At 39.1% G+C, this 16,297-nt stretch overlaps 1 protein-coding gene across 1 annotated transcript in view; it reads right to left on the bottom strand.

The window, feature by feature from the left end:
* Nucleotides 1–16,297, bottom strand: part of CUBN (cubilin) — a 271,724-nt gene that overhangs the window by 42,146 nt on the left and 213,281 nt on the right. The window contains exons 58-59 of the mRNA XM_060292217.1: nucleotides 5,558–5,758; nucleotides 2,796–2,925 (exon numbers count right to left, since the gene is read on the bottom strand). Of these exons, the coding sequence (XP_060148200.1) occupies nucleotides 2,796–2,925; nucleotides 5,558–5,758 (331 nt within the window). The remainder of the gene's footprint in view (nucleotides 1–2,795; nucleotides 2,926–5,557; nucleotides 5,759–16,297) is intronic.

Raw genomic sequence — 16,297 nt, 5'->3', positions numbered from 1 at the left:
TAACTGCTATAACCAGAAATTCACATTTCAGATCACTGTGGTCGTCACGGGCATGTCACCACTCATCCCAGCGCTCAGCCTTCCTGACATTTGTTAGGATTGTCTTTCTGTGCACACTTTGAGGTGTGATGTGGCCCTGAGACATGCTCTGGCCACAGAAATGCAAGCAGGAGTCATGCGTATTACTTTTGGAAGAAGTTTTAAGAACTACTACTCAGTTTGCCACACTGCCTTCTACTGCAGTGATGATCACGGAAGCAAATGTAGAAATGAGTTTCCATCAACCTGGGCAGCTAAGTGACCATGATGAGAGGAGACTCCTTGCCAGGCCACGTTGGACACACTCATACGAGTGAGAAATAAACTTGTTGAGTTAAGCTACTGTGCCTTGAGGTTGTTTGTTACCACTTATAACCTATCCTGACAGACACATCCCTGACTTTTCTTTCATTGTCTAACATAGTATTTCTTTTCTTTCCTTTCCTTTTTTTAAATTGAAGTATAGTTGATTTACAATGTTGTGTTAGTTTCTAGTGTACAGAAAAGTGATCCAATTACACATATATATTCTTTTTCATATTCTTTTCCATTATGGTTTATTGCAAGATATTGAATATAGCTCCTTAACACCATATTTCAATCCAGGTCTTATGCTTTGTCATTTCAAGTAACTATTCCCAGAGTTCCCAAACAAGCAAGGCTTCCTACCTGGATTTTCTTAAGGATTTTTATGGTGGGTTTATTATAGCTTATTTTTTAAAAACCTGTTTAAGTTATTTGATGTCCTGTCATCATTTTTCTAGGTTCTTCTTTCTCAGGTGTTTTTGTTTTCTGGGTTTTGGTATTTTTGCTAGCCTCTGTAATATATAACATATAATATGGAATAATTTGAAAATATCTCGTGATTAAAATATTTCCTTTAAGAGGCTTAAGAAAAAAATGATACAATATTTTGAAACAGGTTTTGATTGGCTGAATGTTTTCAAACTGATGATAAAGGTTAAGATGAAAAATTTCTTAATTTTCTTTAACCACATGTAACATTTAATGTTCCTATAATAAAAGAAGGCAAAACAATAGCTAGATAATTTCCAAAAACACTACTTTCATTTTTATTTTCTATAGACAACACATTTATTTTCCACAACGTGAATCCATGAAGATAAAAATCTGAGTTTCCAAGAGGACTCAGAGCTGTTTTGGCTTTGCGTCATTTTCCCATGACAGCACAGAAAATATTTGCAAAAGCCCATTAACAGAAAACGTCATGAGGCCGGCCTATTTGGAGAGCCTAGAAGGATTTATGTGTTACTAATGTCTACAACTTCTTCAGTACCTAGAATAGTATCTGTTTCACAGAATGTAGGTTCTTAGAAAGAATGTAATCATTTTCCAAGCATGCGGATGTGAACTTTGACTATGGTGAGCCCCAGGGCCCAGGCAAGGGCAAAAAATATACACATATCATAGCGTATGCTCTAATCCTACACGTGTAAGAACCAAGTATTGTGCCACGACAGCAAATGACAAGAACCGCTCCTTATGTGTCCATTCGGAGCAGGTGATCCCTTCCCAGGTCTCCTGCTCCTGGCCATTGGGCACTTTTTGTTTATTCTTTTGTTCCTGGGCCTTAAAGGACTTTCTGGCTTTGGGGCACAGCCTCTTTACAAACAGTCTCAGGTGGGACCTGCAGAGCTCTCCAGGGTCCATCCTGTAGACCACTCACTGTCTGATACAGGAAGCAAACCAGGCTTGATGAGATGTGTCTTACAGTCCAAGGACCCATTTGACATATGAGGTCCCTGGAGGTAAATTATGGAGAGTTTATGATTGGGGGAGAGAATGTGATCACTGACATACAGGAGGAAGGGAGGTAGGAGGGGTCCTAGCCCATTAAGCTTCTATAAAAAATTCTATATTGCCATAAATTACACCATATGCTGAGTTTCAGAGCTTTCCACCATATGCTGTACATCACTGAAACACAGGAGTTAGAAATACATCATCTCAGATGACAGCAATAGTGAACTCTGTCACTCAGAGAACTGGAGGTTGCTTTCCCTTCATCAGTCTTATTGGAAGTATGCAGGATCGGGAAGAATTTTCCTGATGATATAAGATATCTCATATAGCACCAGTTTAGAGGTGTTCTGATATGGGAATAAAAAGGAATTTAAGTACTTAGAAAATTCACCCTTGGAGAGAGAGCATAGGGAATATGAAGGACCTGGTTTGGGGAGGAGATCAGTCTGATCCGGATTCTGATTTTGACTCTTCATTTAATACAATATCACTTTGGGGAAGTTATGTGACACTTCTGAGACTCAGTCTTCTCATCAGTAGAGTGAGATTAATAATACATACCTCATCTGACTGTTTCAAGAACTAAATAAGAGAATGGTGGAAGTGTTCATTAAAGTTCTTTGTGTATAATACGTGCCCCCCAAATGGAAACTGCTTTCTCTTGCCTTCCCCATGCCCTTTGATTTAAAGATAGGCTTATAACTTTACACCCCAGTATACGAAGCTACTCTAAAACTGTCGGAAAACGACAACAATTGTTTGAACCGGTGGAGTGAGCGCCTGTTTTTCCCCTGAATGACCACTGGCTTGCGTGGAGGGTAGGGGGCCCATTTCCCAGGTGAACAGGATCACACCACATGCTTACTTCCCCTTCCTCCGGATTCCTGTATGTGCCTCTGATGAGAATCAGTGCTCTGCATCATTAAATGAACATCTTTTCTGTAAACAGAGCTGGGAGGATTTTCTTAAGAAGGTAAATGGGTCTTACGTACTTGAGCTGGATTACTCTGTCGTCCCTGATGGTGATGGTGTACAAACAGTGCATGTTGTTAGGGTACGCAGAGTAGGAATAGAAGGGGCTCTTGATGACCCCGGTGGAGAGGTTGAACGCGCCACCACAGGCTGCAACAGAAGGCAGGGAACAGGCAGAGAATGGTTATGACTCATGGCAGAGGAAAGTCATTTCCAGACATTCTTTACTATGGTACCTTTTTCCCCAAGAGAGATGATAATTCTTTGTCTTAAAGCAATGTAAACCTCTCTTTACTGTGCTTACAAATGCTTCAGATTCTTCCACCGAGGTAGAGGGAAAAGACAGTAAGGGGTAGAAGCAGGGAAGAATGTTTCAAGGCACCTCTTGGAATGGAATAAGTCTGAGCCAAAATAATGGCCACAGTGAAAATGATGAGCGAAAACGTTTCCCATGTTGGAATATAACTGTCCTTTCTCTATAAAGCAGTGACAGATTCAGGGGGATAACAGTGATTGCTGGAAGTTTAGAAAAGGTGTGCTGAATCCAATTGTGGGCTTATGAACCCAGGAAGGGCTGTGATCTAAAGATCTTAAATAATATGGATTGGAGTCTCCTGTGTCCATGACAGACGACCGTAAGGTGAAACTTTAGAAATCACTTTTGAAATAATGGAGTTTAGTCCCCTCTTTGGGCTCAAATGCATAGCTCTTGAGTCTCGCGTATTTCTATTTGGTCGTGAGACTGGTAAGGGCCATACTTGACCAAGTTTTATTACCAATCCTCAACAAGCATGAGGAAGGTAGGCCCACCCCGAGTCCAGCAAGCAACAGCCCACAGCCCTTAGTCACTACGACTAGTCAATAAAACAACAGCCGTAAAAAGAGAATGAAATCCCATTATACAAAATATAGAATTTTTATTTTTTCGCTTGGCTTTGCATATCAGGAGGATTACTTTGTGCCGTGCAATGATGGAAAGTGCCCTATTCTCACAGCAGTGAGAAAGGTTTATATTTATTTTACTTTATGATTCTAAAATTATAGTAACATGAGTATATTTTGATGATATTTTTATGGTTTTCATACTATCAATGGATATATTCCATTTACATATCTTAGAAATGATAACCAGAGAGTGGCTGCCATTTAAGGTCATTAAGGTAATTTTTTATTTGTCTGTTTGTTTATTTTGTCTCAATTGAGCCCACATTGCAGGGAAAGCTATTCTCTCTATGCCCACAATCATTCCTGTGCTCAGGCCCCTGGGTACATCTGCAGTGAATTAAATGTTAGATTTGTGTAGCCATTATTCTATTTCATCTTGTTCACAATAATGTGGTCTCTGAAAGCTTGTCAATGCCTAAAATAAGTCCCAAGTTTGTACATTGTCAGGAGTTGAAATTTCGATATCAACCCTCTTTAAAAGAGACTCTCATAGTAGATAATGTGGACCCTTGTATACAGTGTTTTAGGAAAATGAGGGATTAAAGAGTAAAATAATATAAAGTGGGGAGGAAACTCTCCATAACACTAGTTGTACCAAAAGAATAAAACAAGTCACCCCTTCTCTTTATCCAACAGACAACTGGGGGAAGGAATGTTCTGTCTGTGCTAACAGAATCCCTGGGCCACACAGAATCATGCGTTACAAACGGGGCCAGGCCTCGGGGGCAGTTAACGTCCACAAACCACGAAGGCCTGTTTCATGAGTCAATAAACATTTTCAGGCTCTTCTGGGGATGGGAACAATAATTTATTTGAAAGAAAACAATTTGACTTTCTACCTTCAGCAATGGGTTATGTCAAGTAAAGATCAAACAAACATTTTGCAAGATCTTTTTTTGCCCGTGTTACTGAAGTTGGGATGATGTGAAAAAAAATGCTGTCAGCAAACCAGCCAAGTTTATTGCAGGAGAGGAAAAGACCATTCAAAGTAGGGAAATAGAATCTTATGATTTTCAAACAAACATGGATCAAACTGTCCACAAAAAAATGAAAAGATGTCGGTAGCTACAAAGGTCTTTGTCCATTCGGTGGCTTGTCTGACCCTGATTTTGATACAGAGAAGCTGCAAATTATCATGTAGTTGAATACGTCCATCTTTTCTTTTACGACTTGTGCTTTTTGCATATTGCTAAAAAATTCTTTCCTACCAGAACATCATAAAGATAGTCTCTTACATTTTTTCTAAATGTATAAAGGATTGGTTTTCAACAGAGTGACTTGGGAAAATGAAACAGGCATCTGGACAGTCCATGCCGAAAAGTCACTTTATGCAATGTACGAACAACTGAAGGTAGCAGTTCGTTCTAACTTAAATTATCAAAAATAAATCTCAGGGCTTCCCTGGTGGTGCAGTGGTTGAGAGTCCGCATGCCGATGCAGGGGACACAGGTTTGTGCCTCGGTACAGGAAGATCCCACATGCTGCGGAGCGGCTGGGCCCGTGAGCCATGGCCGCTGAGCCTGTGCGTCCGGAGCCTGTGCTCCGCAACGGAAGCCACACAGTGAGAGGCCCGCGTACCACAAAAAATAAAAAATAAAAAATTAAAATAAAAAAATAAATCCCAATCTTCCATTTGATTTTCAAAGAGTAGTTCTGCCAAAGTTCATGAAAAAGGGCCTCCCTTTTTTTTTTTTATGACCATGCACCTAATTAATAATTTTCTCCCTTAAGGTCTCTGAGTCTTCAACTTGGTGATGTGTGAATACAATTAACTCTCCTTATGGAAATTGCTCGAGGGAAAAAGAAAATTCCAAACTACATCATTATGGCTACTCACGGGTTATCCTATAGGAAAACTTGAATCCCAAGTCCGTGGTATGTGCATTTGAGTAGAAGTTAAGCAGCATGGGACCAGAGGTGGTGACAGGGGACAGGCTCTCATCCCCACACAGCGTCGCCAAAGGCGTGGAAGATAAGCTGTAACCCCTGACTATGTGCACGCCGTCGTTGACACAGCTTCCCGTTACAGTGGAGCGAGCTGAACAGGGCACGGAACAACCAGAAGCAACATAAGTAATAATCAGAAGCAACATAAATGATTACACGAAAATGTGAGGACGATTCACGCAATTTGGTTTCCTGAGGAACGACCCTCACCCTAGTTACAAAACAAGCACAGGGGTGAGGAAACAGGGAGAACTTCACAACAGTTGAATCCTACTTTGAAACAATCCAGAATTTTCTTCCCTATAAAATGACTCCTTTAATTCAGTGATTATAAACTGGGGACAATTTTGCCTCCCAGGGACATTTGGCAGTACCTGAAGACATTGTTTTGCTGTCATGCTGGGGTGTGCCACTGCCACGGAGTGGGCAGAGCCCAGGGATGCAGCTAAACGTGCTATAATGCTCAGGGCTGCCCCAGGTCCCCTGCCCTCCACCACAACAAGAATGACCCAGCCCCAAACGCCAACGTGCTGCTCGTGAGAAACCTTGCATTTAACAGTGACGCTTACCCACAGATAAAGGACTCCTACCACGGAGACGTCATTAGAATCTCAATGTTAATTAAACAAATGTTACAAATGTTCACACAAACAATATTAGCTTAAGAGTTTAGTGATTGTAAAATATATATCATTGTTTTGTTTTCTAATTATAAAACAGATATATACTCCAACCCATTCTAAAGAGAAATACAAAACAGAAAAATAAAAAATTTAAAAAACTTTTTTTTTTGGTGATGGGATGTTTTCTATTTGCATATTTTGGGTTTTTTTTTTTTTTTGATTTACAATATTGTGTTAGTTTCAGGTGTACAGCAAAGTGATTCATATATCTATGCTTTTTCAGATTCTTTTCCCATATAGGTTATTACAGAATGCTGAGCAGAGTTTCCTGTGCTATACAGTAGGTCTTTGTTGGTTATCTATTTTAAATATAGTTAAGAAGACTTTTATTACTACAATGTATCCAATCATTTTTATGGGTGAATCATATAGTTAAAAAATTAATTGGAGACTTCTCTGGTGGCACAGTGGTTAAGAATCCGCCTGCCAATGCAGGAGACACAGGTTCGATCCTTGGTCTGGGAAGATCCCACATGAGCCAAGCAACTAAGCCCATGTGCCACAACTACTGAGCCTGCATTCTAGAGCCCCCAAGCCACAACTACTGAAACCTGCATGCTCTAGGGCCCATGCTCTGCAACAAGAGAAGCGACCGCAATGAGAAGCCCGTGCACCGCAACGAAGAGTAGCCCCAGCTCGCCACAACTAGAGAAAGCCCGCACGCAGCAATGAAGACCCAACGTAGTCAAAACAAAACAAAACAAAAACATTGATTGGAATCATCCTGCGTAGGATCTTTTGTAACCTAATTTTTATTAACATGAAATAACATAACATCATGCATTTAATGTGATTAAATATCTTTTAAAACACTGAATTTAATGCATCTATCGAACTCTAATATATAGATGTGCCATGCTATGTTCAATTCATCCCCTACAGCTTAATAATTCTACCTTTTCTAGCTTTTGTGATAAAAATACTGTTGAAACAAACATTTTTATATATAAATATTTGCAGAACTTTCTCATTATTTCATCAGAACAAATTTTTAGAAGTTGAGTTACTGGTACTAAGGTAAAATTCTTTTTCAGATTTATCAAACAGTCCTTTGGAAAAGTGTTACCAATTCACAGTTCCACAAAACTTTAGGTATCTGACATTTCCCCCATTTCTACATTTTCATCCCCACGTAGAGAAACCTTGTACCCATTCACAGTCACGCCCCATCCTCCCCCTTTACTGTTCTCCCAATCCTAGGCAACCACTAACCTACTTTCAGTCTTTGTGGATTTGTCTTCTCTGGACATCTCACATAAACAGAATCATATATATATATATATATATATAATATATAATATTCAGCCCCTTGTGACTGGCTGCTTTTACTTAATGTTTTTCAGGGTCATCCATGTTGTAGCATGTGTCAGTACTTCATTCCTTCCAAGCTCAATAGTATTCCATTGTATGGAGAGACCACATTTTTGTTTATCCATTTTGTAGTTGATGGACGTTAGTTTTGCTTGTACCTTTTGGCTATTATAAATAACACTGCTACAGATATTCATGTACAAGGTTTTGTGTGGATACGTGTTTTCAATCTCTTGGGTAAATAATAGGAGCAGAATTGCAGACTCATAGAGTAACCCTATGTTTAATGTTTTGAGGACCTATCAGCCTGTTTTCCAAAGAGGCTGCACCATCCTGCCACCACAACAGCAATTAGAACCAGCATGAGAGTTCTAATTTCCCACATCCTCACCAACACTTGTTATTGTCTAACTTAGCCACACTATTGAGTATGAAATGGTAGTACATTGTGGTTTTGATTTGCATGTCTCTATGAGTAACGGTGTTGAGCATCTTTTCATGTGCTTATTGGTCATTTGTATATCTTGGAAGAAATAGCTGTTCAGATCCTTTGCCATTTTAAAAATATTTAGTTAGGCCACACTGTGTGGCTTGCTCAATCTTAGTTCCCCAACAAGGGACTGAATCCAGACCCTCGGCAGTGAAAGCGAGGAGTCCTAACCACTGGACCACCAGGGAATTCCCTCCTTTGCCATTTTTAAACTGGGATATATGTTTCTTAATGTTCTGTTCTAAGAGTTCTTTTCTATTCTAGATACTAGAATGGTCATAAATTTTTATTTCTCTTGGGTAAATACCTGGGAGTAGAATTGCTGGGTCATAAATAAGGTATGTATTTAATTCTATAAGAAACTGCCAGTCAAATTCTTCCAAGTGGTTATATCATGAGGAATGTATGAAACTTCCAGTTGCTCTGCATGCTTGCCAACATTTGATATTGTCAGTCTTTTTCATTTTAGCCATTCTGTTGTGTGTGAAATGGTACCTCATTGTGATCTTTAATTTATTGTTCTGATAGCTAATGATATAGAATATTTTTCATGTTCTCATTTACAAAAACAAAAGAAAACACTTTTATCTCATCTAGATGATAACTTGAACATGTACCTAACACCTACACACACACACACACACACACGCACTTTACCTACTTAAAATTCCCCATTGGAACTGCCCAAAACTACATTACAATCTCTTATACAAGCACATACTATGACATAATGGACTTTACAATCAGACTGCCTGTTTGCTGTTAGAAATTCTTATAAATTAAAGAAACTATGGTATACATTTACTTTATAATTTCAAATCCCCTGGCCATAGATCTTGGTTCAAGGGTGGGCATGTGACCTAGGCCAATCCACTGAGAGTAAATTTCAGGTAAACTGTTTGGAATCTGGAATAGACAGTAGTGTGCTGGTAAATAGGACAACCAGCTCTCCGAGGGAAAGAGGCACACCCTCATTTATACCATTTTCCAATTTCTGTGGTAGAAATACTCCCACTATAGCCAATGTCAAGTTACCAATGCAAGGTCATTAGATGCAGAATTTGGACCAGAGGATCATGACTGACTCTTGCAAGATGGTACAAGCCACCTCCAGCATGCCACTGGATAGACATCCTCTCTCTTCCTAGACATGCATGAGGGATATGCAAGCCCCACTGTGAGGGCAGCTACCCTACAGCCAAGACAGAAGCCAGCTTTAGGGTGAGACTCTCACTGGAGTAGCACACAGTGAGAACAGAAAAAGTAAAACGTTTGATGACAAAATGAAAATGCTAGATTAAGCGGATATGAGGGACCACCAACTTTGAGGTTGTCTAGAAGGAAAGCCGATAAATTGCCCTTTTATGTTTAAACCAGGTTGAATTAAGTTTCCTGTTAATAGTGTCATAAAAATTCCTAATTGATATAGTAAGGATTATTCTAATCATAATCATGGTTGCAATTATTCTTTTTGGAACCCCACCGTCCTGAGCACTGTTGATAGATTGACTGATTACTCCAAGGTAGGATCTCAGACTCCATCTAGGCCAATCAGATGTGTTCAAACTGTAACTGAGTAAGAAGGAGTCAACAGTGGGAGCCAAACATGTTCAACTTGGAAATCAGCAGCAGCGGTCTCCTGACTGCGGTAGGAAGCCAGGCTGTAACAGGAGGAAATGAAGCTGTCGTGCAGAAAGAGAGGGGGAAAGACAGTACATTTTGAAGGATTCATGTTCTGGAAGCCTATTAGTCCCCTTCTTATTTTTAAACCTTCCTTTGACGAGATGAGATAACCCAGTATCCTTTCTATAAACTCTACATCTAAGCAAACTTGAAGATAACCTACTGCTTTTAACTGAAAGAATCCTGATGTGTGCATTTTTAATATATTTGTACATTAAAAGCCCCTTCCTCTTTTAATTGTATTACCTTAAAGAAAATTGATATTTTTTATCAGAAAATATCTATGCAATTTAAATTTTAAGTCATTTTAGGAACACTTTTGGCATTTTAGCTATGTTTTTATACAACTGAAGAAATTTTGAGGTATCAATTCAAGATATGTTTATTAAAGTAAGCCCAAAGGATTCCTTCATTTTGAAAATCCTGGAATAGAAATGCTTCTAATTGGGAATAAATCTACAAGTTAAAAATGTTAAAGACTTCACTTTAATGACCTTACCATGTAATAAGAAACAATATGATGTTGGAAAAACAGGACAAAAAAGAAATACATTAAACTCAGATTCACAGTTTGAATACTGCCAAATTGTGTACCTTAATTATAGCCTTAGAATTTTTCTTGTTCCAAGAGCTCCATTGGAATTTAAAACATTCAGAGGAGGTGAACGTGAGAATCAAAAAATAGTATGAATTAGCTATAAAAATATCTTTAGCCAGCAACAATACATTAAGTTGTAAAAGCAAAATCACAGAATGAAAGGAAATATTGCTGACGCTAGATTAAAATCTCTGTTCTACTTCGGTCAAATGACCTGCTATGCAGACTATCCTTTAAGTACTAAAGAGTTAGTTTTTTAACTCTTTGATGATATAGACTATCACAGTGGTGGTTGTCTTAGAAAATTATGGAAAGGCTGTGAAACGTAAGGTAAAGTATGTCATATACTTACTAAGGTTTCAAAAAAATTAAAGGAACTAATTTAATTGCAGAAAAATCAGTCATGAAATAGCAGTTGTATATCTATACTGAGACATAGCCAAAATGCACTAGTTGTTTATAAAAGGTCTGTATCAACAATAAGGGGAAGAGAGGAAGCTGAGAGGGTATTTTAATTTTTTTGTAGACGGCAATATATTATCAGTTAACTAAGTAAACCGTTCAAGACAATCTGCTCATTTTCAAACCCTGACTCAATATATCATGAAAGTTGTGATATTTGGCAAGTTGCTTAATGATTAAAACATTCTCGTGTCATTTCCAGTAGTAATTTCTTTAAGGTGGGATGCTCTTCCAAATGTTATCCATAAGAAATCAAACATTACATAATATCAGAATTTGTGAAGTTACCTAAAGTCTAAGAACATATCAAGGATTAGCATAAACAAGGTAATACACAAGAAAATGAGATATAAATATGTCAGCAGGCATCAAATAATTCACACACATACATCTTTTTCTCAAGCTGTACACATCACCTCACTGCATTAGATCAAAGATATCAGTCTGATTCTTCAGTGAGAAGACACTTGGTGACAAAATCACAGGCGTAAGAAAATAATGATAGGAAACACCTTTCCATAATCATAGGGGAACCAATTGTGATATCTTATATTGCAATCAAAATATACACGAAATTCTCAAGTAGAATATAATTAAATGCAACTAGGATGATTGTCTTCTAGGGAGAGAAAAGAACTTAGTCAAGGTTTAAAAAAAGTTCTTCAAGAAGCAAGATGTGTATCATAGCTGAGTTTATGGCTGGGAGGTAGCATTCAATCAGACACATGAGAACTCGTCAGGAAGAGCGGTACCCTGAAATTGAATGATACTTTCTCCACGGACGTCATGGGACAAGTGGCTACAGTCATTCTTAATCCTATCTTCAGTAACTGATTTGATGAATATTTACTGTTGAAATCTCAGAGGTGTAAAATAATCCTCCATGATTTGTTTTTATGACTATTTTCCATCCTTCTGAAAAACTGTAAGACACATTTATTATTTTAAATGGGTAAGGTTGTATCCAACATAGTGAAAAATAATTTTTATCACATTATTCACATATCTTCATTACAGAGAGCAATGTTCGATTCTGGGTTTCATCATGATTCCAAGAACTTGGAGAGAATTGAAAGGGAAGCCAAGGATGAGCAATTCAGCAAATAATGTAAACTTGTGGAATTTAGATTCCGACTGCACTTTTCCTTCAGAGTCATAGATGGAGAGGCAAAGATGCCAGAGGACTAGAAATAGTGGGAAGTCCTTTTGGTTGAAATATTTTAATATTGCAGATACAATAAAGTCCTTTCAGTAAAATAGCAAAGGGTTCTAGGGAGAGGGATGTGAATTGGGGGGCAGCTCTGAGTAGCCTGGAGACTGGCCTCCCCAGTAGAGGATGATTCCCTGAGAGGGAGAAGCAGGTGCTCGTATAGAACTAAGCTCCACAGAGTGTGAAAGCCAAGGTCTTGTATTATAACACAGGCAAGCAAGGAATCTCACACAACTAAATCGTCTCCTCTGGGGCTTGGCCAATTTGAATAAAATATCAATAAGAACTATTTCAAAAGAACCATTGCCCAGTGCTTTCTAAAATAATGGATTGCAAAATGGGCCTACCTTCTGATTTCTTGAGAAACAACTGAGGAAGTAAAGAAAAGAAATAGTAAGTAGCTGCATGATGCTACTTAAAAAAAAAAAAACAGATAATATAGAGAGGAAATGTGAACTAAGACCGCCAAAACTCAGTTATCATGTTTCTTGGTGGGAAAAAAGGGCAAAAGGAAAAAAAAATCTAAAAGTAAATTTTCTTCCTTTTTTCTGTTTAGCTTTATATCAGGCGTACCCTGTAAACCAGGACTTCTAAGTTAACGAAGGAGAATTCAGGCAAATATTACCTAGGACTTGCCACGCGGCTGCTCTGGAAATCTAGCCCTATTCCTCTCGGGGCCTTTGAGGCCATCCCTAGAGGACAGTAAACAAAATGCATTTGCATTGGTTCTCGCCCATTTTCTGTGCCAAGGGACTACTCTCTATCCAGTTCTTATCAAGAGATACTCTGGATCTGAGAAAAACTGAGTTTAGAATTTGCCTAGATGTAGGATTTTTTAGTTAAGAATTCTAAACCCCTCATTATCACCAGGGGGAATCAATGTTATTACCCAATTTTTAAAAATAAATTTATTTAATTAATTAATTTATTTTTGGCTGTATTGGGTTTTTGTTGCTGGATGCGGGCTTGCTCTAGTTGCAGCGAGCGGGGGCTACTCTTCGTTGCGGTGCGTGGACTTCTCATTGCGGTGGCTTCTCTCGTTGCGGAGCACGGGCTCTAGCTGCGCAGGCTCAGTAGTTGTGGCACACAGGCTCAGTAGCTACAGCACGCAGGCTCTACAGCACAGGCTCAGTAGTTGTGGCACACGGGCTTAGTTGCTCCGCGGCATGCGGGATCTTCCCGGACCAGGGGTCGAACCCGTGTCGCCTGCATTGGCAGGCGGATGCTTAACTCCTGTGCCACCAGGGAAGCCCCATTACCCAATTTTAGTGATAGCAAAATCAAGGCACAGAAGGCACTGGCTTGTCTTAGGTTACCTCATCTGTTAAGTGTTTTCTTTATCTATAAAGTAAAAAAAAAAAAAAAAAAAAAAAAGACCTATAATCCTCCCAGTAACTTGGAGGCATCTACTTGGCCACATGAATAATGAAAACAGAAAAATATACTTTTAGATTGTTCAATATTGGGGAAAATAAAATGAGTATTTATTTGATGAAATCTGATTCCAGAATAAGTACTTTGGAGACAGTGATGGTTTCTCCCTCATGTTTTCTCCTTATATTTTGTCCATTTTTGCCATTTTGTTTTTGACCAAAGTAACATTTTGAATTTGTCAAATCTCTATTTTATTTCACAACTTTGGAAGACGCTGTTAAGAATACCAAGAGCCACTTTAGTCTTGAGGTAACTTAAAAAAGTCTTGTAGACGCTCAAATGGAATTTCCTTCTATGACTTTTGATTTCCCTGAAATTTGTATAGTTCAGTAGGGATTATATAGGAAACATACGTCTGTATTTCATAGAATGACTAGCATTGGAAATGTAATAATAAAGAGAAAGAGAAACTTAGGCCAACATAAAATACCATAACATAATTTCAGAGCAACTTATTTAGTGGAAGGTAGGTCACTGAACATTTGTAACTTCCCTGCAGGAAGAGCACCAGTGTGTAGGTCAATAACCAATAAACTGGCCTGAATAGTAAAACCTTTCCTAACCCGTTGTCAGTGTTTAGTAAACACGGTGTATGGACAAGTGTGTTTCCCTCTAGTATTCTGTAGCCTGGATCAGTCCATCTTCTTCTTGATAAATCCACCTTTTGTGCCAATGGCCCATCACAAAAAGCAGATCCAGAACTTTCATCTCCACCCAGGTCCACGCAGGGTCTGCTGGCCGCTTGGGCTCAGAAATACTTAGTCATTTGGACAGAATCTCTCAGAAAGAGGTCTATGGCCTCTGGCAGCGAGGAAGACCAACGCTCCTGCAGACAGGCTGTGATTTTTCTTGAGCGCTACTCTCACTCGGTTTTATCACAGTGCACCGCACAGGAATTCCTCAGGTTCACTTAAGGGGTGGAAGGTGATTTTTCCTGTAGCTAGTGGATCTCTAACTTGCTGATGGTATTCCATGAACGTCGGCACTGATATGATTAGTGATAAGAATCTAACCACAAAATAAATCTGATTAATGTTGCCCTTTTTAGGAATCATCATGATTCATTTAATCTAAGCCAGAAAATACTCACTTAGCAGTTTGAAAACGCTGAGTACATGTAATTTCCAGTACATGTAACACTGGAAATTTCACAAGATATTATCATAAGGATATTATCTTATAAAAAGATCAGTCTCTTCAACTGGGTGAGAACGAGCAAATCCATTAGTAAAAAGAAATCACTTAAGGGCTTCCCTGGTGGCGCAGTGGTTGAGAGTCCGCCTGCCAATTCAGGGGACGCGGGTTCGTGCCCCGGTCCGGGAAGATCCCACATGCCGCAGAGCGGCTGGGCCCGTGAGCCATGGCGCTGAGCCTGCGCGTCTGGAGCCTGTGCTCCGCAACGGGAGAGGCCACAGCAGTGAGAGGCCCGCTTACCGCAAAAAAAAAAAAAAAAAAAAAAGAAATCACTTAATCTGGCAAAACCAAATATCTGTTCGCAGCCGACTTGTGCTAAAGGGCGTGTCTGGAGATCCTGACTGGTGGCAGCAAAAATAACAAAACAATGGTTCACAAGGTATGTTTCTACGGGAATGATCTGACTTTCACAGCTACTATTTTATATCAATATTTTTGTAAAAATTATAGTGATTACCAGAAAGATTAAGTAATTTGTACAAAGTCATGTGACTAGTAAGTGGCCAATCTGGAATTGAGACTGGTCCTAAAATACCGCGCCTGCCCTACCCCACCCCGGTCAGGTAGTGTAGAGTATGCTCGCCCCTTTACCCCACCTGTCAACTAAACTCAAGGAGCTACTGTGCGGTGTCAGTATAGGTTCCCTTCTAATAATACATGTACCATTGGTATAGGCAGTGCTTTCTGTGGCTGTATTATATAGTACATTTACCAGCATCTCCTTTTTCAGTCTAAATAATATTGGCATATGACATTCTTGTGTCTATGTAATGTAGTGAGGACAAATGCACATATAAAGGCACAATCCAAGCCACATGTTTTTCCCGTTACTAAGATAACTTTTTCACTCAATATCAAAAAGCAAACACCCCAATCAAAAAATGGGAAGAAGATCTAAACAGAGATTTCCCCAATGAAGACATACAAATGGCCAACAGGCACTTGAAAAAATGCTCAACATCGATAATTATTAGAGAAATGTGATTCAAAACCACCATGAGGTATCACCTCACATTGGTCAGAATGGCCATCATCAAAAAGTCTACAAGTAATAATGTTTGAGAGGGTGTCGAGAACAGGGAACCCTCCTACACTGTTGGTGGGAATGTAAATTGGTGCAGCCATTATGGAGAACAGCATGGCGGTTCCTTAAAAAACTGAAAATAGAGTTACCATATGATCCACGGACCCCACTCCTGGGCATATAGTTCCTGGAGAAAACTATAATTTGAAAAGATACATGCACCCCAATGTTCATTGCAGCACTATTTACAACAATCAAGACATGGAAGCACCCTATATGTCCATTGACAGATGAATGGGTAAAGAAGATGTGAGATATACAGACACACACAGACACACACACACACAGACACACAGACACACAGACACACACACACACACACATACTGGAATATTACTCAGCCATAAAGAAAGAATGAAATAATGCCATTTGCAGCAATATGGATGGACCTAGAGACTATCATACTAAATGAAGTAAGTCAGACAGAGAAAGATAAATATCATATGACAGTGCTTATATGTGGAATCTTAAAATTAACACA

This window comes from Globicephala melas, chromosome 2 (assembly GCF_963455315.2).
Source record: "Globicephala melas chromosome 2, mGloMel1.2, whole genome shotgun sequence".
Lineage (NCBI taxonomy): Eukaryota > Metazoa > Chordata > Mammalia > Artiodactyla > Delphinidae > Globicephala > Globicephala melas.
The sequence above is the reverse complement of the archived record's forward strand: the minus strand, read 5'-3'. Positions and strand labels throughout refer to the sequence as shown.